The following is a 26465-nucleotide window of genomic DNA, read 5'->3' as shown; positions in this document are numbered from 1 at the left end:
TACTATCTTACATGGTAAGTTTTAATGAAAATTGTACTTTAACATTCGTATTTAAGCCCACTTATATGGGTCTTGCCTGAAATAAATGATTATTTATTTTAATTTATACACATGTAGGAATTGTAGGAAAGTGATCCGCCCGCAGCGCACGCAATGGGCCATAAACAGTTTTGACTCCTTCAAATCTCCAGGAATGGACGGGATCTTCCCTGCGCTACTTAAGTGGGGCGGGAGGCATCTCACTTTGAAGCTGACCACCATTCTGCGCGCCTGTCTGGCTCACAGGTACGTGCCGAAGCGGTGGAGAGAGGTCAAAGTCATCTTCATACCGAAACCAGGTAAAAGCGATTACTCAGATCCCAAATCCTTCAGGCCCATCAGCCTGACCTCATTCATGCTTAAAACCTTGGAGAGGTTGTGCGATAGGCACCTGAGGGAGAGAGTGCTGAGTAACGTGCCCCTGCATCCCAACCAACATGCCTACAGCCCTGGCAAGTCTACAGAATCGGCACTTCATGCAGTGGTAAGCAAAATTGAGGTAGCGATTAAAAACAGGTCCATGTGCTTAGGAACCTTTATAGACATAGAAGGAGCCTTCGACAGGACTAGGTTCAGCAGCATTGCAGCAGCACTGGTAAGACATGGTGCGAATACAGTCATGACCAAATGGATAAACAACATGTTGAGCCAGAGGATCATAAGACTTGGGACAGGCGAGACACAGCAGGCAGTAGTGGCAAAGGGATGCCCCCAAGGGGGAGTTCTATCGCCACTTCTATGGAACCTAGTGGTGAACGACCTCATAACAACATTAAACAACAATCACTATTACACAATCGGCTATGCTGACGACATAGTGATACTAACAAGCGGCAACCACTCAGGTACGGTATGCGATGTTACCCGCTCTGCACTAGCCATCGTGGAGCGCTGGTGCGTTAACAACGAACTCACAGTCAATCCTCGCAAGACGGAGCTGGTAATGTTCACCAACAAACGCAACTTGGGAAACTACCACCTTCCCAAACTGTTCAATACAGAACTCCAACTATCGGCAGAGGTAAAGTATCTAGGGGTAATACTTGACAACAAACTGAATTGGAGTAATCACCTAAATGGCAAAATTGATAAAGCTACAGTCGCGTTCTGGCAATGACGTAGAATGGTGGGTAGAACCTGGGGATTAACTCCTAGGCTAACTCTATGGCTTTACCAGGCAGTGATAAGACCAATAATAGGCTACGGCGCGATAGTATGGTGGCCACGCACCAAACTATCCACTGTTGAGGCTAGACTACAACGACTCCAGAGGTTGGCCTGTATGGCGACAACGGGCTGCATGAGGACAACACCAACCGCGGCCCTGGAAGCCTTACTGGGCCTGCCGCCGCTGCACCTCTTCATACAACAAGAAGCGCTGGCTGCGGCGGTACGTCTCAAAAAATCTAATCTCTGGAGACCGCCTAGGGTGCCACACACCGAAATCCTCTACGAGGCCATAGGTAAGGAACCGCTTATAGAAGCGGTGACTGACAGGATACCCAAGCAGTTCGTCTTCGACAAAAAATACAAAATACAATTACACGAAGAACCCCATGAAGGACTCAACCCAAGGGAGCTGAGAATCTTCACGGACGGATCAAAAACAAGGTCAGGCACTGGCGCTGGGGTTTTCTCAGAGGACCTAAACATACACATCTCGACACCACTTGGTGCCCATAACACAGTCTTCCAGGCGGAATGTATGGGCATTATAATGGCAGCACACGCAATCGTCTCAAGGGAAGCAATGGACTACCCCATCCGCATACTCTCTGATAGTCGGTCAGTACTACAAGCTCTACAAAGTTATACTTTCACTTCAGGGCTAATTTACGAATGTCACAAAGCTCTGTCAGAGGTATGTACCACCAATGGCGTAACTCTGCAGTGGATCAAAGGACACAGCAACTCACGAGGTAACGATGCAGCCGACATCCTGGCGAGAGGAGGCTCGGAACTGAAGGTGGCAGGACCTGAGCCAATCCTACCTCTGCCATATGCCTGGCTCCGGAACACGCTGCGACACAACACCAAGGTAAAACACCAGCAATATTGGTCTAACCTAGGCACATGCAGGCAGGCGAAGGAAGCCCTCCCGACACTCAACCCCAATCTGTCGCGGAGGCTTCGACAGCTGAAGAGACCACAGCTCCGGCTTTTAGCTGGGGCAATAACTGGACACGCCTCATTTAACAAACACCTATTAACCCTACGTGTTACAGATAGCTCCCTCTGCAGAGCATGCATGGAGGCAGAGGAGACAGCCGCCCACGTCATTCTCGAATGCCCAGGGGTGGCAAAATACCGGGCACAACACCTCGGCTCACCGGGGTCTCTCCCAGAAGTCGTCGGCAACATTAAGGGTCTGCTAGGCTTCTTGGTGGAGTTGGGTTGGCAGGAATAGTGCAGCCATCCCATCACGCAAAATAGGCGCAATAATAGACGTCGAGTTGCGGAAAACAAGCCCGCGATAACCTATACCTATACCTAAGTGATCTGTGGAACTCTCATTGAGTTACACAGTGTCACTTTCAAGCTTAAATGCAAATTCGAGTTGAATCGCGAGGCATAAACCAATTACGGCGGAGCTTAATTCAGACGGAAACACTGTATGGGCTACACGCTGTATATGTAAGTTTATACAGAGTGAACCCGAAACGGGTCAGGAATGAATAATGAAAATTGGTCAGAAACTCGGTATGAAAATAGAAACTCGATGAGAAAAAAAAATATAACGGCCTCCTAGCCTAGTCGGTAGTGGCGCTGCCTACAATGCAGGAGGTCCTGGGATCGAATCCTGGTAAGGGCATTATTTGTGTGTTCATCACAAATATTTGTTCCTGAGTTATGTTTTTATACATTATACATTTACAATATACATTTTATAAGTATTTATATTTATCGTCGTCTTGAACCCACATCGCAAGCCTTATTGAGCTTACCGTGGGACTAGATTCATCTGTGTAAAATTGTCCTATATTGTCCTATATATTATTACAGAATAAATTAAGGATGACACACGCTAGGCCGGGCCGTGCCCGGAACGAGGCGTCCGACAAGTCATTTGCTATGACGGCTGGTCGGTGATCACGTGGTATTTTTCATAGAGAACGAAGCGCCGTAAGCTCCGGCCCGGTCTAGCGTGAGTCATTCTTTATACATTCCACTAACCCGCATGGCTATAGAGTATAGAGGATAATTCGTCTATTAAAATCAAGGCAACTACTTTTTTTATCTACAATGTTACGAACGAAATCTTATTAATATTATATTTTTCAATTATCGTTACATACTGATGTATACTTTTATTCGTCATCCTGTATACCGTGGTAAATTATATCATGCGGTAATGTACACCGTTACAGTCTTCAGAAACATTTAATTTCCATGGAAATCAGACATGGCGTAGGTCCCTTGCACCTAGGGTTGCTCCGTCGTTGCTCGTACTATACTACATTATCATCATCATCATCATCATATTAATAAACATGTCTCGGTTTTCTTATATTGTAGATAAATTATCGTGTCAACTGCACATTCTGTTTCGGTTTTTTGTATGTTCTTTTTTTATGAAATAGGAGGCAAACGAGCAGACGGGTCACCTGATGGTAAGCGATAACCGCCGCCCATGGACACCTGCAACACCAGAAGGGTTGCAAGCGCGTTGCCGGCCTTTTAGATGGGAGTACGTTCTTTTCTTGAAGGTTTGAAGGTCGTATCGGTCCGGAAATACCGCAGACGACAGTTCATTCCAGTCCATTCTTTGTTGTTTTGTGTTTGTTCGACACATGCTGAGTGTTATCCTTTTCTGGAGGCTACTATTGTAATTGTCCTATTGTTTAAAAAAAAGTGGCAACCCTACTCCCAGCAAACATTTTAAGTATTTTTTCCTAGGCTCGAAGAAGATTTTTCCAATTTAAGTGAAAATGACGTCCTAAGTCACCAATTATTTTACGTATTGTACACTTTTACTTCCAAGTCAAAATATAGGGATAATAAAACGTAAATTTCACTTCATAAATACACCATGAAGTCAGGGACTTAGGGGTTGAAAATAAGGCAAAATATTAGGTAAAATTAACCTTAAACCCTGACCAATAGGTCAAATCTACTAATAAGGTATTTTAGGTGTATTTGCGACGTAATTATTACTTATACGGGGACTATGAAGTCACGGACTTAATGGTTGAAAATAAGTCGTATTACTAGGTAAAATTAACTTCGTACCCTGACCAATAGGTCAAATATACTAATAAGGCCTTTTAGGTGTATATGCGACGTAATTATTTCTTATACGGAGACCATGAAGTCAGGGACTTTATGGTTGAAAATCTGTCGAAATATTAGGTAATATTAACTTCGAACCCTGACCAATAGGTCAAATGTACTAATAAGGCATTTTAGGTGTATATGCGACGTAATTATTTCTTATACGGGGACCATGAAGTCAGGGACTTAATGGTTGAAAATAAGTCGAAATATTAGGTAAAATTAACTGCAAAGTCTGACCAATAGGTCAAATGTACTAATAAGACATTTTAGGTGTATTTGCGACGTAATTATTTCTTATACGGAGACCTTTAGGTCGTCGATTTTATGTCGATTTAGCTACTAATTTTAGGTAAATGTTACTTAAAATAGATACCAAATTGCGACCATATAGTTAAAATCACTTGTAAAGTACTATCAATACCATAAGGTTGTGCCGCCATTTTCTTTCATTATAACGAGATGCTAAATATGAAATTGCATAACTTAAGTTGTTATATCTTGAATGGTGCCATCGCACGGTACTTCATTGTGCTAATATTCAAAATAAAACAATATTTTTGATCAAGTCAATACACTCACACACACAAATATTCAATTACAACACTCAATTACAAGCAAATATATGCATTTTGATTTTATAAAATGTTGAAAACTTAAATATTTCAAAAGCCCATCGATAGTTTTGTATGTAAACCTAACATACTGCACGATAAAATTTTCTGTGCACTAGATTTCATCGTTCTTCATCAGCGTAATCGGCCTAAATTATTTTACATGACTTAGTGGCCGCCATTATCATTGCACAACTTAAAGTTGTTTTCTTGTTAGACATTTTGTTTCTGAGTGAAAAGAATATATAAGCGTAAAATGTTTGTGTCTCTTTTTCTCTTCATCGCGTCTCATCTAAATATTGCCTCGCAGAGTAATTATATGGATAAAAATATGTCGCCATCACGTCTAAAGGTGGTAAAGAATACCAAATTAGTACATTTTCACTACGCGGCACGTCGTGGCGACGTCGAATCCACATCGGAAACATGACCTAGTGTTGACCTAATGGTTGTAATCACTAATTTACCGTCAATAAATACGTCGCCGGCACGTGCGTTTTTTCCCCATTTATGTCGCCGGCACGTGCCCACGACGTCGATTCGACGTGCCTCATTTTGGTCTCCTAAATTGTGCGACCTAAAATAGGTGCCTTTTTCGGAATATCGACCAAAAATGTTTGCTGGGCTTGCGCCATGTGTCCCGCCTACATTATCTAACAGTATGAAATGCCGTACGGTTTCTGCCATAGAGTAATTAGACCAGTCAAATCTTACAAAAAAATCTCCTAATAAAACAATGCGTGATGTAGTTCTGTATTTTTTATATATTGTTTGGAGTCCTTGGAGGAATGTGAAACTATGTTTTGCAAGCAAAAAAAAGTTGTACTCTCTGTGTAATTTGCGAAAAACTGCAAAAATTTCAGACTTTTTTCAGAATTTACAGATTTATAGTAAAACTATGGGTTTTTGGTCAAAACTTGCTATGTAATGTTGAAAGTATATTAAATTTGGAACAATTTAAGCCCATAAACAGCGCCGTATGTCAAAAAGTTCTTGAAATATGGGGCTTTAAAAAAAGGGTATTTTTTTCCTTGGAATGAAATTACAAGTTTTTCCTATATTTTAAGACAAATATCGGCACAACCGCTCATGCTATGATATATATTGCAACGAATAAAGTTATAGCAAATTTAATTACCTTTCATTTAAGTGCTAGAAAAAGTCAGTAAGTCTTACAGTACTGAAGTTATCGTAAAAAAATGAAATTGCTATAATGGGGAAGGCAACTGATGTATTGTTTAAGGCATTGTCAAAATCCCTTCAAAAGGCAGTACCATCGTCGAGAACGCAATATACGATTATCTTTTACCGGTTTTCCCCGATAGCAGTAGAGCGACGTCGGAGATCAACCATTTTTAAAATGCACCCCTCTCTTAAGCACTTCAATTCAGTAATGAAATCAAGACACAATCTGTAGTTTGGCTTGTTTCTCGGCTCCATTTTTTGCTTGTAGCCATAGATCCCACGATGCCGATTCCGATTTAACAATCTGTTATGATTTTAAACTTGTTTTCATACGACCGACCTTGACGGTAATAATTACTGTTCACGGCGTGGTGTTGGATAAACACACTGAAAGTCATGTCACTAGTATCTAGCTCGCGCTCGCTTATTGGTGCTCTTGAGTGAACTCTGAGTCATGGTAATACAAGATCACGATAATATCCTAACCGTAACATAATGATTCATCAGAATCAGCTACCATTACCCACTCTAGGTAAACGTTTAGTTATAGGGCATGTATGTGACTCAGTCTTGTCATGTAACCAGTATATCAAAACTTCTTCAATGGTTTACCGAATTTACACAATAAATTGCAAATTCATGTCCAATGGTTGTTAAGGCTGAAATGAATGTGGTGCTACTGCTCAGAGAGTTGTCAATCCACGGGTTGTAACTAGCAATACCTCTTTCACTAGTAGTATTTACTGTATAAAATAAATGTATTTATAGTAAAAAATAAAAATAATTGGAAAGTAAATGGGTCAATTTATCAATAGAAAACAAGTAATTGTGTGGTTTTATGAAACCACGATACAAGTGAAACTTTTTTCGGATTGTAGATATAGGCATTTAACTAAAAATATTCGGAAATTTATCGGATTTAGGGTGTTCTAAACGGGTTTTTTAATCTTAATTAATATTCTCTTTAATTATCTTATAAAAGCTCGCCCAACGCCAATCACGCCAGTTACTCAACATGATGCTGTAGTTCATTATTAATATCGCTTATACGAGTCAAGGGCTAAAGAAACCGGTATGTAAGCTTACCGATATGAAACAAATGTATGCGATCCGCCCGGCTTGGCCCATCATGTTAACACACACTTATCTATACTTTCCTACGTGTTTCGTTCAGTTCTTTTTCTATAAATGATTTGGTTTGTCAGTTTATACACCTATCTAGTAAAGACTAGTAGTAACAGGATATTGCCAGTTAAGACCCGTGGATTATAACACAAACGTATACCTAGAGTGGGTAATGGTAACTGATTCTGATGTATCAATTTGTTATGGTTAGGATTTTATCGTGATCTTGTATTACCATTACCACGACTCAGAGTACACTCAAGAGCTCCAATAAGCGAGCGCAAGCTAGATACTAATGACATGACTTCCAGTAATTTCAGTGTGTTTCACCAACACCACGCCGATTACCGTGAACTATTGTCAAGGTCGGTCGTATTAAAACAAGTTCAAAACCATAACAAATTATAAAATCAGAATTGGCATCATGAAATCTACGGCTACAACCAAAAAGTGGGGCCGAGAAACAAGCCAAACTACAGATTGTGTCTTGATTTCATTACTGAATGAATGAAGTGCTTACGAGGTGAGTGGCGTGAGTGCATTTTAAAAATGGTTGATCTCCGACGTCGCTCTACTGCTATCGGGGAAAACCGGTAAAAGATAATCGTAGATTGCGTTCTCGACAATGGTACTGCCTTTTGAAGGGATTTTGATAATGCCTAAAACAATCCACTAGTTGCCTTCCCCATTATAGCAATTTAATTTTTTTATGATAACTTCAGTACTGTAAGACTTACTGACTTTTTCTAGCACTTAAATGAAAGGTAATTAAATTTGCTATAACTTTCATTGCCATATATATCATAGCATGATCGGTTGTGCCGATATTTGTCTTAAAATATAGGAAAAACTTGTAATTTCATTCCAAGGAAAAAAATACCCTTTTTTTAAAGCCCCATATCCCAAGAACTATTTGTCGTACGGCGCTGTTTGTGGGCTTAAATTGTTCCAAATTTAATATTATTTCAACATTACATAGCAAGTTTTGACCAAAAACCCATAGTTTTATGATGAAACTGTAAAATCTGAAAAAAGTCCGAAATTTTTGCAGTTTTTCGCAAATTACGCAGAGAGCACAACTTTTTTTTGCTTGCAAAACATAGTCTCACATTCCTCTAAGGACTATAAACAATATACAAAAAATACAGAACTACATCACGCATTGTTTTTTTATTGTAAGATTTGACCGGTGTAAATATAGTAATAAAGAAAGAGTGGTAACTCCATACAGCAGTTCTCTTACCAAAAGGCGCGTTATTTCCTAGTCGACATCTAACGTCAAGTAGTGGAACTATCAGTACTCCTACTTGACAAAATGTCACAAGTGTAGCTACTGATGAACTAAAGTGACATTCAATTTCCAACTGCAGCTGCAATACTGTTCATTTTCCTATGGAAATTGACAATTACAGTGACGCGTTTCCATAGTCAAATGAACAGTATTGCAGCTGCAGTTGGAAATGGAATGTCACTCTTAGAGTTTTCGTTTGAGGAGGCATCTATTGTCAACTAGCAGCACTGATAAATTCCGCTACATGACGCTAGCTGACTACGAAATAACGCGCGTTTTGGAAAAAAAAACTGATATGTGGAGTTACCACTTTTTCTTTACTCTATGGTTTCTGCAAATAGTGCGAGAGCTAATATTTGAACCAGATATGGCTGTAATCGGTGCATAAGTCAAATAAGAACATTTTCTAAGGTACCTGAAGCGATTCTTAAGCTTGCCCATAGAGAAATATAGTAAGCAGAGAGTGCTCACTCCCATACATCAGTTTTGGTACCAAAACGACTATAGTCAGACCGTAAAAAGTCTGCAGCGATTTTGATAGCCCACGCAGCGCAAGTGTCATTTTAAACGTCAAATTTCTATGAAATTATGACGTACACATAAGGCCCCCCCACATCTGGCGTCTTTCGGGCGTCGGCGTCTACAATTCTATGGCCGCTGCTCGACGCAACGTCGACGCAGCGTCGACGCAACTGCGCAGTGACGTCATTTTCCATAGCGCTGACCAGACGCCGACAGCCGCTGACGCTCGAAAGACTCTAGATGTGGGGGGGCTTCAAATCCGCTGCAGACTTTGTTTGGTGCGACTATATTATTTTCGTAGTCGACATCTAACATCGATTTAGTTATTAGCTATATATTTTTTTAAATATAAGTATCTACTTAAATGGCCGTTTACGTGGTGTAAATTAAATGTAAGGTACCTGATAATAGTCCAACAAAAGATCTTAGTTCCACGTTGCACCTACCGTTATACCTAATCGATACTAATACAGCAAAATCCACGACCAGTAACAAAGCCAGCAATGCGTAGATTACGGCTGATTTCCATTGATGGCCGACAGAAATCGCATCGCATTAACTTTCTCCCTAATCGGATGGCTTGTAAACTGTATCATACGATTGTTGTCGCGATATAGGCTAGGAGCTAGGCAAGACTCACTCTTGAAAACTACATAAACAGCGGGATCAGCAAAATTTTAATTACAATTATTTATGACTATTTATTTGAAGAAACTACATGATGATTTGCTTTTGGTTTGATATGACTCCTCACCGCGTAGCCATTGGCTACTTACTCGTATCTTATACTTTTAAACGAGTAGCTCTTATAATGTTTTATATTTCGGGGAGCTTGGAAACGGCTGTGAAGATTTCGATCAAATTTGCTAATATGGGAGTTTTTGAGAGCGAAAAATCGATCTAGCCAGTTACTTAGGTATCTCTATGTATATGCGCATGCCCATTTTTGAGTTTTTATATGTTTTCCGAGCAAACCTCGGTCTCCCAGGTATTTTGGAAAAAAGTGAAATAAAACGATGCACAGAAACCTCCCAAGAATTCTATTTTTTTTTAATTCTAAGAGGGAAGAGTTTTATCAATAATAAACTAAGTAAGTAAGCACGATAAAAACATTTCAAATTATGGATAATTTTATCCACGTGGTAAAATCTATGTCACTTTTTAACACCAAGCGACTGAAAGAAACTGGCTGTCACGTAGATAAATATGACCATCATATCCGTATTGCACTGTACTTATATTAACTTTCATATTCACTAACAAAAAAAAAAGATTATAACTCTCATCAGCTCCTAGATACATTGGATTACAATCGGCCGCATCGATTAATCGCTCGGTTAGTTTGACAGGAGAAATCGATTTAATAATCGAATAATTAACCGGCTATTCGCCGAAACAATGATCGTAATCGAACCGTCTCATTTGTCAGCTCTTTGGTAATTATATTAAATACACTCGTAACTGATTGATTGCGTCTAAGTAGTCGTCGGTTCAAGGGTTATATGCTCTCGTAATTGTTTCGCTGTAATTGGTTAGGCTGACATAATTCGACATTAACCACCACACACTGTACTATACTTTTTTCAATAAATTATTTGTATTTGTATTTATATTTATGATGATAAACGTGAAACTATAAGTCGCCTATCATCGGAGAGCCAGTGTAAGCTAGAGCGATCTCTTGGTGGACCACAGGGATTTTTTACCGGTGCTGCCAATATCTGTGTGGGGGTTGGGGGGTTCCGCATCTCTATCGCCCTAGAACTGTCAGCAACACTCGGGCTGGAAGGGACTTTTGGGTCGGGCGCATTTGGACGCCGTGAGGAATAGAAATGTACAGATATAAAAACTACCCAAAAAGGAGATAAAAACTATTTGACTATTTTGGTCTGCCTTCCCACCATGACGCTAAAGTCAAAAAACTTATCTTTGAAGCCAAGTGCCATGCACTTTCACCATTCCACTAACCCAGGATTAACCGGTTCAACAGTTAACCCAGTGTCAAATTGTTCTGGTAACTACGGTAACTCCAGTAGCTGGCACTCTGACGCCACGTCACCGAAGTGTCAAAACCGAAATTGAACTTTATGCATATGCACGTAGGTCTATGTTGCTCTGTGGTCCGATTAATTCGTCTTTGGCGTTACAGACTTACGGTGCTTTTGGCAGCCGTCGACATTCTCGGGCCAGTCGCAGGAGTGCGCGTGCTCGTTGTAGAGCAGACCGCCGATGCAGAGCTGCTCGGTGGCCGTGCCGTTCCAGCACGTCCAGTAGCGCGTGCAGGAGGTCTCGTGCCCGAAGATACCGTACAGCCAGTCGCAGTGCTCCGTGCCGATCGGAGGATCTGGTGGGGATAACAAATCACATTACATATACATACAATACTTATATTGTGTAAAAAAGTTTATGCAGTAAACCATTTTGAGAGTACAGATTTCTGCGCTGTTTCTTACAAAATAGAATAACTAAAACTACTTCTAATAGTATAGAAGTATTTGAAAAAATTAAATTATTTTTCAGAAAATATTTTAATTTGTTTTTTTATCAAGTAGAAACACTACACTATATAAATTATAAACTGAAATAAATGTCATATACTAAGAAAAAGTGACCAAGGCCTCCAGTGCCTTTTCCAACATTTATTTCAGTTTATAACTAAAACTAAACCTAACAAAAAACTAATAATCCCTAAAACCTTCCTTCAAAGCCTAGGCCCCTTGGCAAGGAAAGTAAAAAGACTAATTTAAAGTTTCTTCAATTTTTCCACGGGGAAAACGCGTAGCCTTAACTCATCATAATAAAAACGTTTTGACCCGGACGCTTTATCATTTTATCAAGGTATTTATCACGAGGCAAGCCATAACGCGCGTTCTAAAATGAAAATATCTGGACGTACTTAATTAATTTTTTCCTTCGCATGGCAGATAAGTAATTTTGAGAGGTAGATAAACGGAGTGGAACATACGTAAGTATTGAACGATGCGTGCGCAATTAAATACAAATAATAAGACAAGAAGAGACGCGAGCGCGAACTGGGTTGGAAGTAATTTCTGTAAAACGTGTGGCTTGATCATCGGACCGGCAACTCACTTCATATGACATTGACTGTCTGTAACCATAAAGGGCATAAAGTAAGTAGAATTAAGTAGAATTTAGTAGAAGTAGAATTTCAATCCTTTATTTAATAGATAAAATGTTGGCCAAGTGTCAACTTTGGGGAGTTATTACAATGATAGGTACTTATTAGGTAAATTTCTTAGATAAAAATGATGTAGCATTTACTCGTTAAAATGTTAATGAAAAATGTTTTCTATAAATGCTCTCTAAAATCTAAAAGTTTAAGTCATGAAAAGTATGTATTAATTTTATATTTATATCATATCAACAAACGCTAAAGTTCTCTTTAGACATCTGAATATTCTGATATAAATTTGAAACTGAATATTTTACGTTAGCTTACTTACTCGACTCAATGTTAAGTAGGCACACACCCGAACCCCTAGTGTATATTATCGAGTTAATTTTGTACCATAGTGGGAGCTTTTGGACTATGGTTGGGTAGTTTTACGGTAGGTACTTACTTGCTGAACGATATACGAAACGACATAGCAGACTTACAGGGCAGTCGTGACCGAAGTCGCACACCCATTTATATGTACTTACTTGTCTGAACCTTAGGGTACTCGCAGTAGTTCGACCTCCACGGGTAGTCGCAGCCCTCAGTCACGCCCCTGTGCTTCCCGGCGAACACCAGACCGTTAGGGCAGTCGTACTGCACAGACTGGCCGTTGTCGCACCCCCAGTTATATGTACTTACTTATCTGAACCTTAGGGTACTCGCAATAGTTCGACCTCCACGGGTAGTCGCAGCCCTCAGTCACGCCCCTGTGCTTCCCAGCGAACACCAGACCGTTAGGGCAGTCGTACTGCACAAACTGGCCGTAGTCACTCCCCGTTATATGTACTTACTTATCTGAACCTTAGGGTACTCGCAGTACTTCGACCTCCACGGGTAGTCGCAGCCCTCAGTCACGCCCCTGTGCTTCCCAGCGAACACCAGACCGTTAGGGCAGTCGTACTGCACAGACTGGCCGTAGTCACTCCCCGTTATATGTACTTACTTATCTGAACCTTAGGGTACTCGCAGTAGTTCGACCTCCACGGGTAGTCGCAGCCCTCAGTCACGCCCCTGTGCTTCCCAGCGAACACCAGACCGTTAGGGCAGTCGTACTGCACAAACTGGCCGTAGTCACTCCCCGTTATATGTACTTACTTATCTGAACCTTAGGGTACTCGCAGTACTTCGACCTCCACGGGTAATCGCAGCCCTCAGTCACGCCCCTGTGCTTCCCAGCGAACACCAGACCGTTAGGGCAGTCGTACTGCACAGACTGGCCGTAGTCACTCCCCGTTATATGTACTTACTTATCTGAACCTTAGGGTACTCGCAGTAGTTCGACCTCCACGGGTAGTCGCAGCCCTCAGTCACGCCCCTGTGCTTCCCGGCGAACACCAGACCGTTAGGGCAGTCGTACTGCACAGACTGGCCGTTGTCGCACTCCCAGTTATATGTACTTACTTATCTGAACCTTAGGGTACTCGCAATAGTTCGACCTCCACGGGTAGTCGCAGCCCTCAGTCACGCCCCTGTGCTTCCCAGCGAACACCAGACCGTTAGGGCAGTCGTACTGCACAAACTGGCCGTAGTCACTCCCCGTTATATGTACTTACTTATCTGAACCTTAGGGTACTCGCAGTACTTCGACCTCCACGGGTAGTCGCAGCCCTCAGTCACGCCCCTGTGCTTCCCAGCGAACACCAGACCGTTAGGGCAGTCGTACTGCACAGACTGGCCGTAGTCACTCCCCGTTATATGTACTTACTTATCTGAACCTTAGGGTACTCGCAGTAGTTCGACCTCCACGGGTAGTCGCAGCCCTCAGTCACGCCCCTGTGCTTCCCAGCGAACACCAGACCGTTAGGGCAGTCATACTGCACAGACTGGCCGTAGTCACTCCCCGTTATAATATGTACTTACTTATCTGAACCTTAGGGTACTCGCAGTAGTTCGACCTCCACGGGTAGTCGCAGCCCTCAGTCACGCCCCTGTGCTTCCCGGCGAACACCAGACCGTTAGGGCAGTCGTACTGCACAGACTGCCCGTTGTCGCACTCCCAGTACTTGTCGCAATATTTGTCGTCGCCGACTACGCGTGACTTCGTCTTGCAGGGGTCTTCGATCTGCGCGCAGGTGACTACCGACGCGAGGGAGATGGCCACTGTAAAGACAAAAAGATTTCTAAAAGATAATCGTAATTCAAAAACCTCCTTATAATTTAGCTTGTCTTTTATTTTAAATATGTAAATTTGTAAATTATTATGTACAGTCAACTTTAAAAATATGGGTGCACAAATCAGCTCAAAAATATGTCCTATAGCTCTTATGTCAGCGAATTAAGAACTATGGGACATATTTTTGAATAAGTTGGCTACACCCATATTTTTACAGTTGACTCTATAGGATTCAAAATTGATTTATAGCAGATAGGCACATATCATTGGCCACTGCTTGCCGTAAAGGCTCCTCTTCACGTTGGGCCAACGCCAACGCCAACGAGGGACGCAGCCATGCGGTAGAATGAGATAGCAATATCACTTGCTCCCTCTAACGCATAAATGCGTCCCTCGTTGGCGTTGGCGTTGGCCCAACGTGAAGAGGAGCCTTAATACATCCAAGGTTTCAAGTGTACCTAGACAGCTCCAGAATCTGTGATGTTCATAAGAGTATTAGTCGTATTGCCCAACAATAGCAGACGCAAAATAAAATACATGAATTATGTATTTATTTGAAGTCTGTCCGTGAACTGAAACGTAATAATCTTGAAAACCATCTCGCGTCAAAAGAATGACATGACAAGACCGGAAAAGAGTCATTTAATTATGTCGAAAAATGGCGGAAAACAGGTACCATTTCCTTTTTTTACGGTAAATAGACTCTGAGCTTTCATTTCCGGTGAAGTCGGTAATCATTCTTATCCTTTTAAAGAAAATGTCTTATGTTTAGCAAATATTTTATGTAGGTACTACTTAATTTTTTTCTCTGAAGCTAAACGTCCTTAGGTACTTTATTGGAGAAAATAAGGGTTTTAATTAAAGCAAAATAAAACATTTTGAGAGTTCTTATTACATTTTTTACAAGTCAAGAATCAAATAAATGAAACAATTACTAATTGCTATAGGTAATTGGCCGCCAATTACCTATAGATTTAGATAATACTTAAAAACCCTATTAGCGTCACTTGGACTATCTCACTAACCCGAGGTTAACCCGTTAAACTGTTGAACCAGCGGTAAATTGTACTGGTAACCATAGGTTATGGCTCCTCTATACGATGGGCCAGCGCCGGCCACTTAATGGGACGCAGTCATGCGGTAGAATGAAATAGCAATATCATTTGCTCCCTCTAATGCATAAATGCATCCCATGGAGTGGCCGGCGTTGGCCCATCGTGTAGAGGAGTCATTAGATAACCATCCATATAAATACTGTTGAATTGCAGTGCATATATATATCTTTCTACTTTCAGTCTGTTAGAAACATTTTGTTTATTCATCGAGGTTTGCCCGTATCGAATCTGCCGTTGTAACACCTGAAGGCCAACCGCGAACCACGTTCGACGTGTTGCCTCCTTGTCACACTTACGTACGAATTTACAAGAGCGATAGAGAGGCAAAACATCGAACGTGGGTCGCGGTACGCCCTCTGTTAGGCACGGACAGGTAGCCGATGAAAGCTTTGCGTTCCAAAACGTTACGGCTAAACAATAAACGTCGTATTTTCTGTAGAGTGCGCGCAACATTGAACCTTAACCCACTTGACACAGATGCTTTGTAAACAGCAGTTTTGTAAAGATAAGAGTTGTAGTAAATTATTTTCAAATCGAAGCTGGGCTTCATTGAAATGATTTTGCGTGCATTTGGGTCATGTAGGTGCAGTTTAAAGCTGCGCTCCCGGATGCCCGGGCGAATTTTCGAGAATTTGAGATATTCACTTCACGGGAAAAGAATACCATATATTGGGGCATCCGACTATCCATTTTTATAATACTACATAAATTGCGACAGCTTTAATACTTTTGAAGTGTAGAGGTTGACTGACTCACGTTAAAAGTCTCTTTTTTTTTCATTTTTGACATTTTTGGGGTAACGAGCGAAAGCGAAGACCTCCTTTTCAGTTTGGGCAAAAAGGAAAAGTCCAGACATTACAAAATTCAAGATTCATCTGTGCCTAAAATAGAAACGAGGCCCGTGGGAATGCAATTACAGAAGGCCTACCGCGAACCACGTTCGACGTGTTGCCTCCCTGTCACACTTGCGTATGAATTTACAAGTGCCATAGAGAGGCAACACGTCGAACGTGGTTCGCGGTAGGGCCTCAGAACACCCGTGTCGGTTAGCGCGTAAAGGAGTTGGATTCCTTAATTACCTACACTAATTAGCGTTTGGTGTCACTATACAAAACGAAATGGCTCTCCGTGATTCCGGATTTAAAGAGAATTCATATGGTTCGCCATATATTTGAAGGGAATATATGCACATTTTGTAGCCAATGCGACCGGTGACACTTTTTGATCAATGCTAGTATAGTTTAAATTGAAAATCGTAGTTCAGGACCAAAAAAAGTAAGAATGTTGCCACTGCAATAAATTGTTTGTAAAATATGTAAATTCCTTTTTTATAAATAAACACGCTAAGATAATTTATTTATTGGTAATTTTATTCATGCGATTTAAAAAAAAGTACTTTTATTTACTTATTTTAACATAAATACAAGACGCACTAGTAAAAAGTGGCAACATCGTCTTATTTTTTTTGATCTTGAACTACGATTTTCAGTTTAGTAGGCAGTCGGCATCAATAGAAGGGAATTTACCCAAAATGTCATTTGGAACTTGCTAACTATGTAAACAAAAGTCACTAGTATAATTCACCATTCAGAGACAATTTCAATATGGCGGTTTGTTTACATAGTTAGCAAGTTCCATAGAATGACACTTTAATGAATGAGAGAGGCAAAATATGTTAGAAAGAGAACTATATATGTATATATCTCTTAGTATTTATAGAACTATTAAACCGTGGCAAATACTTTTGGTGCGTTAATTTATCCGCTAACTACTGCAATGCTGACTATATAATGAAGCGCAGATTTTTATCGTTCTGAAGGTCTCGTGACCGGGCCATAAAATAAGAAAAGTAATTTAAATTAGCAAAATCCAATATAAAGACGACAGATGTCAACGATATATAGTCTAGGTAGGTGTATAATATATACATAAGTAGGTATATAGGTATGTAAAAGCGCAACCATGATTCTGTATTGAACTCTTCTTAGTAACATGGTATTTTCATGGGAAACATAACCAACATTCAATCTTTGCTATAATTACGAGTACTTCGTTTCTTAGTGAGCGTTATTAGGCAACCGACGTGCGATAAGATGGAAAGTTGCGAAGTTATTCTGTATTCTATTGTTTATGTTTATGTAAAACTCTTAAGTTATGTTCGAACAGGCGTTCAACTTTACGAGGCGGTCGTGTTGATGCATATCGAATCATTCTTTTAATTTGCAATATTTATATTTTCGCCGCAAAGTATTTATGACTTTAGCCATATTAATTGAGGAAAGAGCAAGATATAAGAGCCTCGGTAGAGAGTACCATTTGGAGTTGCAACTCTAGGTCCATGGGGTCCCAGCGCGCATAAAGTTGTTCGCAAGAAATCGCGATGCGTCTGGTTGACGTAACTGATAGATTACCGATACCGAAGAGCTGGCGGCTACGTCGCACAACGTATCAGCATGGGTTACAGCGAGGAAATGCCGCCAGCATCCTTGGTACAATGCTTCAAGGGCCTATTTTAGATTAAAGCTATAGTTAATAATTTCTTTTAGTAATACCACTGTATATATCTTGTTTTGTAAATAAATGATTTATAAAAATTGAGGAAAACAAAACTCCACCAATTGCGGGAAGTAGGGGCCAAATCGAGTTAGTACAATACCTCGGATCAAGAGTAAAGTATACGGAGCAAATGGTGGTGCGTGGCCCGACACGAACGCGGCCGTATTTTTACATTTTCTCACGCCATTGTCTTAGCGGTGACGTAATATTAGGTGAAAGCTTTTCCGCTGCGCACGCGAGGATGAAAATGCAAGAAAAATTACAACCATTACTAGACCCGAAGGGATAAGGGGGCTCTTATTATAATTTGTCACCATGCCTGTCACGTTCTAACTCGTATGTAAGTGCGAAAGTGACGCATGACATGACAGGTGATAAAACGCGACTATGATACCGCTGTAGGTAGAGATAATAAGTGTGATATTATTTTGACGTGTTTTGTACAGTCGCCATGAGATATATCGGAGCGGCCAAGGTGATCACAAATATCTGAACACGTCTCTATTGTCAGGGCGTTAGAGAGCGTGTTCAGATATTGTGAACACCTTGGCCGCTCCGATATATGTGATGGCGATTGTAGATTAAGTCTGAACATTTTGTCAATAGTGTTAAAACTATTCCACTTTTTTACCGTGACATTTTTTGATGATTTTATTATTTTTCAACCCAAAGACCGTACTTGAAGAAACTTTCCAATATTCATTCATTGTGTTTCTATGTATATTAAATATTTGAAACACTTCGAGCCCTTGTTAGCATGGAAAGATTATGTGTTACGCAATCAAAATAGTCGCACATTTTTTTAGAAATTATTATCACATTTTCTTGCGCAAAAGTTGAAATACGAGTAAGTATATATATTCGATTTACGAAGTATTCGAGACCTTAGCATACAACATAAACATATTGAGTAAAACTAACGTAAATTGCGATTAAAAAGTAATTAAATCCGCAACAGACCGCATGGAATCCAGAAATTGTCGTCCTAATATCCGGCTTCAAAAGGCGCCACATCGATCAGCGGTCTAGTGTTGAAAGACCACAGGCCACAGGGCTGTTTCTCATCAGCATACTTTGGGGTTCTGGGTGCGGGAATGATTTCGTGTAATAATTTACGATGTATGAGTGCAGCACTCTAATACTCATTATAGACGTAGTCAGGCGTGGCTCACTCCGCGATTTCGTCGCTTTGCTACAGGTAGCTAAAAGTACATCCGTTCGACCCCAATTTTGGGGTTTGCCATAAGCCGCGCGTGGCGCTGTCGCCACCTAGCGGCCTTATCTATGCTGATCGTGACAGACGCGTTTTGTTAGAGAGTGAGTCTTCTGTACCTAGTACTATTGTTTATTCTGTGACGTAGTGCATAAATATTTTCCTTCGTATTTTCAATCAGTCTCAGTACAAAAAGTTGTGTGATGTTCATTGATATAGCATGACAAATACGAACGTTCCCGAGAAAATATGATGGAAAACAATTATGCACTAGGTACATCTGTAAGAGAATTCCAACAAACCTAAAAAGATCGACGGCCGGTCTGGCCTAGTGGGTAGTGACCCTGCCTGTGACTCCGATGGTCCTGGGTTCGAATCCCAGTAAGGACATTTATTTGTGTGATGACACAGATATTTGTTCCTGAGTCATGATTGTGTTCTATATGTATTTAAGTATTTATATATTATATATATCGTTGTCTGAGTACCCACAACACAAGCCTTCTTGAGCTTACTGTGGGGCTTGGTCAATCTGTGTAAGAATGTGCTATAATATTTATTTATTTATTTTTACTTATTTATCGACGTTTCCCTGTATAATAAATGCAAAAGTAACTCCTATCTGTTACTTTTCATCTGTAAACCCCTAAACCAATATAGATGGGTATCAAGACAGTTTGAGGCCTGGGGAAGGACGTTAGGTAGTTTTTAGGGTTCCGTACCCAAAGGGTATAAACGGGACCCTAAAATATTTTTTTCAGTGGCGCGCCCATACAACAAACGGTATATTTACTAGTGTCCGACCGAAACATGTTTTCTTGCCGAAACCGAAACCGAAACCGAATGTTCGGCTTTGGCTCTAGTTTCGGCCGAAACCGAAACCGAAACCGAAACTTTTGTAGACTTGTTAAAATCGTTGAAAAAATGTCATAAACCCCCTTTTATACACATATTATGGGGCTGTCAACACCCAATATCCTTGAAATTGATGTTACTTAAGCAGTTTTTTAAGAAAATTACTAGAGTTAAACCAAGATAATTCTGCAACGATTTTGATAACACACGCTGTGCAAGTGTTATTTTAAACGTCAAAACTTCTATGAAATTATGACGTATAAATAACATTTGCACTAGTTGCACTGCGTATGCTATCAAAATCATTGCAGAATTTTCTTGGTCTAACTCTATTCATTCACCAGTCAAGTTATTAACATGTAGATACAGGGTCAACCAAAAAACCAACCAAAAACGCAAGCGCGAAATTTTTTGTTGACAATATCGCAAGGCCGGGTAAATGTCCGAAGTGCCCCAGTGAGGCGAACTTTCATGCGAAGTCAAAGCCGTGCTTCAGGCTTCAGGACTACTCGTAGTAGTTGAGCACAGACTCCAACCAATGTCCATTGTATTAAAAAGCGAGACCGCAGGCCGAGCATAGCGCAGCGAGGCCAAAGGCTAAGCTGAAGTAGAGGACATGTGGAACATAAACCAATAGTAAATTGAGGTAAAATCACTCATTCACTCCGAAACAATTAGACAGTGTGCGCGTTATAGGTATTGACAGTCTCTTAAGACTGCGTCGAGCGTCCAGTGGCGCCCTCATTAGTGGAATTGTGTTTTATAATAAAGCAATTAATTTTTGTACCTATACATGAATCAGTATAATATGTCATAGGTATTAATATTGTTGTCCTACTTATTCCCCAACTTTTGGTCTTATTCCGAAGTACCATTTCGTAAGTTTCGGCCCGGCCGAAAGGTTCGGCCGTTTTTTGGCCGAAACCGAAACTACAGCCGAAACATGATTTTTTCGCCGAAACTGGCCGAAACCGAAACCGAAACCGAACCTTCGGTCGGACACTAATATTTAGCCGTTTTTTTTTGCGTAATAGTACGGAACCTTCGTGTGCGAGTCCGACTCGCACTTGACCGGTTTTTATTATTTCTAGAGGAAGAAGTCGTGGGCAGAAGCTAGTATTAATATAATATTCTAAATATGAACTCCACCGTATACCGGGAAACTGTTCCAATTAAACAATCAATACTTGACGCAAACTAACATGCAAACCTACAAACGGGGAAAATCGAACACTAACTTGCAAAATAGGTCAACCCATAATGATAAGGCTTCCAAGAACTTTGATTCCTCGTTATATGTAAATCAGAACACGGTAATTTCACGCTCGTCACGTTTTCCTAACTAATATACAGTCAGCAGCAGAAGTTGCTAAGCGGGCGAGGTGTTCAAAATTACCTTGATGCGCTCTTATGCTCTTAACAATAAAGTCGCGTCAAGATCATTTTGATCACCTCGCCCGCTTAGCAACTATTGCTGCTGACTGTACCTATCTACATATTTACAACAACTCACGATGCCCGTTCCTAAGGCCCTACAGCCAACACGTAGACAGAAAAACGTCACCTGCCTCTATATCGCTCAATTTGGCAAAAGCGTTAGAGAGCACTGATTTAAACTTTCACGATTATTTAACATTATGAAACTACATTATAAATCAAATATCGTTAGTGTTGTGTGTCGACAGAGTGACATCCCTAGTGCGCAAAACGTTCAAACTGATAAACAAGACCAAGTGCGGGTAGTTCGAAAAACTCGCGCGGCTAGAAGATGTTGATGTCAACTTAAGCCAGTCTTCTCCGAGACCACGGGGACAACGCCGTCCTCGAAACGTCGGAGGTAAATCTTAAAACTTAAATACGCGATTAAGTCCCGTTGTGTAGTTTCATAGCGTTTGAGAGGTTAATAACTTAATGACAATTTTCTTTTTTTTAATGTTGGCGGTAGACCCTCTGCTTTTATCTGGGCCAGCAAATCTCGATCTCGCTAACGGTACTTAACATTTGGCACTTTGGACCTGGGGGCTTATTCGAGATAACAATCGTACAAGGACGTTTTTGAATAATAACATTGTGAGCACCCACCCTCCCCCGCCTCACAATTATATATTTCAGTTATCCAGTAGCAGATTTACGATTTCACAATTTGATTAAACAAAACTATACTTTTTATGGGACCCGGGTATGTCCTTAAACTACGTCCAAGACCACCGGTGGACGGGCAGCAGCGTCCTTCAAATTCGGTGTACTCGACTGCGACCCCAACCCGCCTGCCAAGCGTGGCGATTATGGCATTCACCCCCCATAAGGGGGAGGCCTATGTTCAGCAGTGGACGTCTTATGGCTGAGATGATGATGATGATCAAACTTTTTATTCGTATTAAAAAGAATACGGATTTCATATTTTGTAAATCATTTTGTCTAAATATCAACCTACGCTGCGTCCTCTCTTTCAACGAGTTCCACATAGCAATGCACCGAGGAGAAGTTTCTTAAGTTGCGAAACTTCTATGAAGAATATTCTCTGGAACTTAAATTTAATAAACAATCTAATCGTGTCAAGACCGACGTAGACACATGCCATTTTAAATATTTCGCCTGCCCGCTTTAGTGTTATGTGGCGTGTAATATTATATACTTATTACACAAAACGTTAAAGTTCTCATCGGAACATTGTCACAGAGAACTTTCTAAGTTTCTTTCATGTACTTTCTCTAAAATTTCCGAGAACATTTCTGCAATTTCTGCGATTTGTATATTGCTAGTTCCACAATTTCTAGATTAATGCATTGCCTTGCCTTGCGGTACTACATCAAAAGTTTGTTGAATGTTGTCAATCGGACCATAGCATCTGTATTGGAGCATAGTAACCTGGACCCCTATTCGACAAGCGAAGTTTGACGTATCGTGTTGATCTCCCGTTGATGTGGGAAAAATCGTAAGTTCTCGAATACGTACAATGTCAAAATTTGACATTAACAATCCAAGGGTGACAAGCAAACCAAACCGAACCACCCTTAGTTTAGAGTTGAGTTTTGGTTGTACCAAATGATATTATCCACCGTTGATGGAATCAACACTCAGTATGCAATAAAATCAACTGTTGATTTGAAGTGGATGCGAAATCTGACAGTTGTACGTGTCGAATTTGGCCCCTGAATGGTACCTTGCTTTCTAGTTACAGTGACTTCATTCGCTAGCGTCCTACAGTCGTAAGCTGCTCTAATGATTTCCTTTGAGGATCAAATGTCTACCTGTTGGGATTTGTATGTACATCCATAATGCACGAAAGAACGTCTTGTAAAGGTATTCACACACTGACACGAGAGCACAGGTGCGCGGTGCGACAAATTTATCGACATACACACATATAAATAATAAATAAAAAAAGGTCTCGGACCAAGGAAAATTAGATATTTGTAACGAGATAACTAGATCTTATCACATTTCGATATAAATAAGAAAACTCAAGAATATCTTCACCTTAAAATTAATTATGTTGCCCCAAAACTTGTTGTTAAATACGTATTGTGTACAAAACGCGAGAGTTTAGAGTGTTATAATAAAATTATTGACACTGAGATTTTCGATTTTGAGAGATTATCTAAGTCCAATGCATACCTATCTACCTATATAAATTTCAATCTTGAATCAAGATATATCAGTTGAGACATATATGGTCCTGACAGTTTGTTACGTTTAAATTACAGTATTATAAGACTAATTTCTTACAGTTGAACAACAATCATCCATCCTCTCACAAAACCTCAGAAGGCCTACCGCGTACCACGCTCGACGTGTTGCCTCTCTGTCGCATTTGTAAATTCGTACGTAAGTGTGACAGGGAGGTAACACGTCGAACGTGGTTCGCGGTAGGCCCTCAGACATTCACTGCACACAGCCGTCCATCGCCACGCAAATATATCACAGTCAACTGATGTCAGGAGCGCATCAACAGTGTGAGAGCAGAGGGGCTACCGCGAAAACCGATATTCGCAAATTGCGGGGATCTTTCGCTTTTACTCCAATGAAGGCGTAATTAGAGTGACAGAGAAAAATGCCCGCAATTAGAGTTCGATTTTCATGGTTATAGCCCCGATCCGACGAGTGTAGTGTTAAAGTTAATTTACAATTCGTTTCTCGCTTTGAAGATGGACATGTTAGATTGTTCAATTGTTATATTATTTCCCTGTGTCCCCATTTCATACAATTGGGTACTTTCCTATACTTAAAATCAACAAAAATTTATTACATTATAACAATCATAAGTACATAGGCAAAGGGTTAGGTAATACATATGTGGGTAGGATAGAAAAATGGTTTCAATCGACGTGTGGAAGGGCGGCACCGTCGTCGAACCCAAGCCACCTGGCGGTGGACTTAAAACGGTGGCGTGTGCCTCGGATACACATGCTGGTGGCGCGTATAACGGCAATACTGATCCTACATCTCAGCTAGCCCAGTATGGTGCTTAGAGAACGGTTCCACCGTTGAGATATGGTTTCTGCCATATGTTTTAAAATAAATTATTTCACACCGTGCACGAAATGAAGCACTAGATAATTATTAGAAAAACATAGATAGCAGTTAACTATTTATATACAAAATTTATTTTAATCGGATGGAAATATAAAAAGTAGGTGAGTTGACTGTGACGTCACTACACAAGTTTTCATATAAATTCCATATTAGCAAATCGTTTTGACAGTTCTAAAAAAGAAGCTGATTTGACTAGTAGGAAAGTAGTCAATTGTTGGCACTGAAATGGTATTGAAATGTTGTTGCGCCAAATATCGAGAAATATCTCTTTGAAGCACGGCTGAGGTTCCCATTGAATTGATATTATATTCACTCCTGAATCTTCCTGTTGTGACTTGAATTGATTTAAGCTCATGTTACCCGGGATATTTCCATGTAGGCGTGTGCATGAATACTCCTTGTGCAACAAATATACATCGTAGAAATGCAGCGATTCACTTTGTAAATGCGCAAGATGTTGTTTGTAAATGTTAGAGTATATTACCCCTTTATACGGCATGAATACCGGAATCACGGAATCCAGAAATTTATACCGAAATATTGGACCGATATTTACGACATTGCAATGCGATATTGGAATGGAAAAGGACCAAATAGCGGTGTAGTATGTATAGGAATTCCGGCATTGGATTTTTTAGTTTCGTTTTATTAATTACTACTATAAAATTGCGGTACTTGCTTGAACTAAAATCGTTCGAATAGTCAAAGTCATGCCGGAGGCGTTAATTTTCCATTTTGCCTTTATATAAAATTTCTAAAATAGTTTCTTTTTTTTGATGAAACTTATAAAATAACTCAATGCTTATTCTTAAACATTAAAACGATTTGACACTAATCTAATTTAATGATGTACTGTCGCCATCTGATAGCTGGCCTGGTCATGGTACCCAAAAATATATGAACATGTACTTTAACATCTTGATAGTAGAGGCTTTGTCTAGATATTTGTGAACACCTTGGCCGCTCCGATATATCTGATGGTGACTGGTATATGAGAAACGAAACCTGCGACGTCACAATGAATCCACCACAATGAGTTTTTGCTAATTTTAAAATGATTGAAAGGGAAAAAATATTTACGACATGGTTTTATAGGGTTCCCTTGGGCAACTACAAAATATTCAAAATGTGCTTTCCGACTTTTAAAGTGCGAGTCTAAAAATGTTAAGTTTTCGCATTAAGTCGTCCCATCTACATTTTGAAGTCCACGAAAGGCCCTCTTTTCTGTATGTACCCGTCTATTATTAGGTACATCTCATAAAACAATATGTATGTATGTATTAATGTTCACGATAAACTCAAAAACTACTGAACGAATTTTCATGCCGTTTTCACCTATCAATTGAGTGATTCTAGAGGAAAGGTTAGGTGTATAATTTGTTAAGAGTATCCCGTAGGAAACCGGGGCAGGTCGCTAAGCACAAATGGGCAACTACAGAAGCATACCCGTTGGCTCAATGGGAGACCCACCAGCTAAGAAATTCATTCAATCTCACTGCCGTATTCGAACTTCAAGATATTCACAAGAGACGACACGTACTAGATCCATTCTAGATACGTTATAGTTCAGATATCAACTAGTTCTCTTTAGCAGCGCAATCCGGGCAACCAATATCACTTTTTCGTAAGATAGAGTAAGATATCTTTTTTTTTTTATTGAACAATAAGCTAAATAAAGTACATTATTATTACAAGACCCATCGTGGGCAAAACCTTGAGGAGGTTTGTATGCCGATGGGGAGTTCGAGAAAATAACATGACAATATACATATCTATCTTATACTAATTAAAATTCTTAATATATGTAACTAAAGTCGTTAGATTGTAACAAGTGCGTCTTAATTACTTTTT

General features: G+C 40.2%; 1 protein-coding gene across 1 annotated transcript in view; it reads right to left on the bottom strand.

Moving 5' to 3' along the window:
- The window catches only part of LOC134678648 (protein obstructor-E-like), a 64256-nt gene that overhangs the window by 5955 nt on the left and 31836 nt on the right, over positions 1–26465 (bottom strand). Inside the window, exons 3-4 of the mRNA XM_063537296.1 lie at positions 14087–14326; positions 11204–11392 (exon numbers count right to left, since the gene is read on the bottom strand). Of these exons, the coding sequence (XP_063393366.1) occupies positions 11204–11392; positions 14087–14326 (429 nt within the window). The remainder of the gene's footprint in view (positions 1–11203; positions 11393–14086; positions 14327–26465) is intronic.

The sequence above is a fragment of the Cydia fagiglandana genome, chromosome Z (assembly GCF_963556715.1).
Source record: "Cydia fagiglandana chromosome Z, ilCydFagi1.1, whole genome shotgun sequence".
Taxonomy (NCBI): domain Eukaryota; kingdom Metazoa; phylum Arthropoda; class Insecta; order Lepidoptera; family Tortricidae; genus Cydia; species Cydia fagiglandana.
Note: the sequence above shows the minus strand (reverse complement) of the source record. Positions and strands in the feature narration are given on the sequence as shown.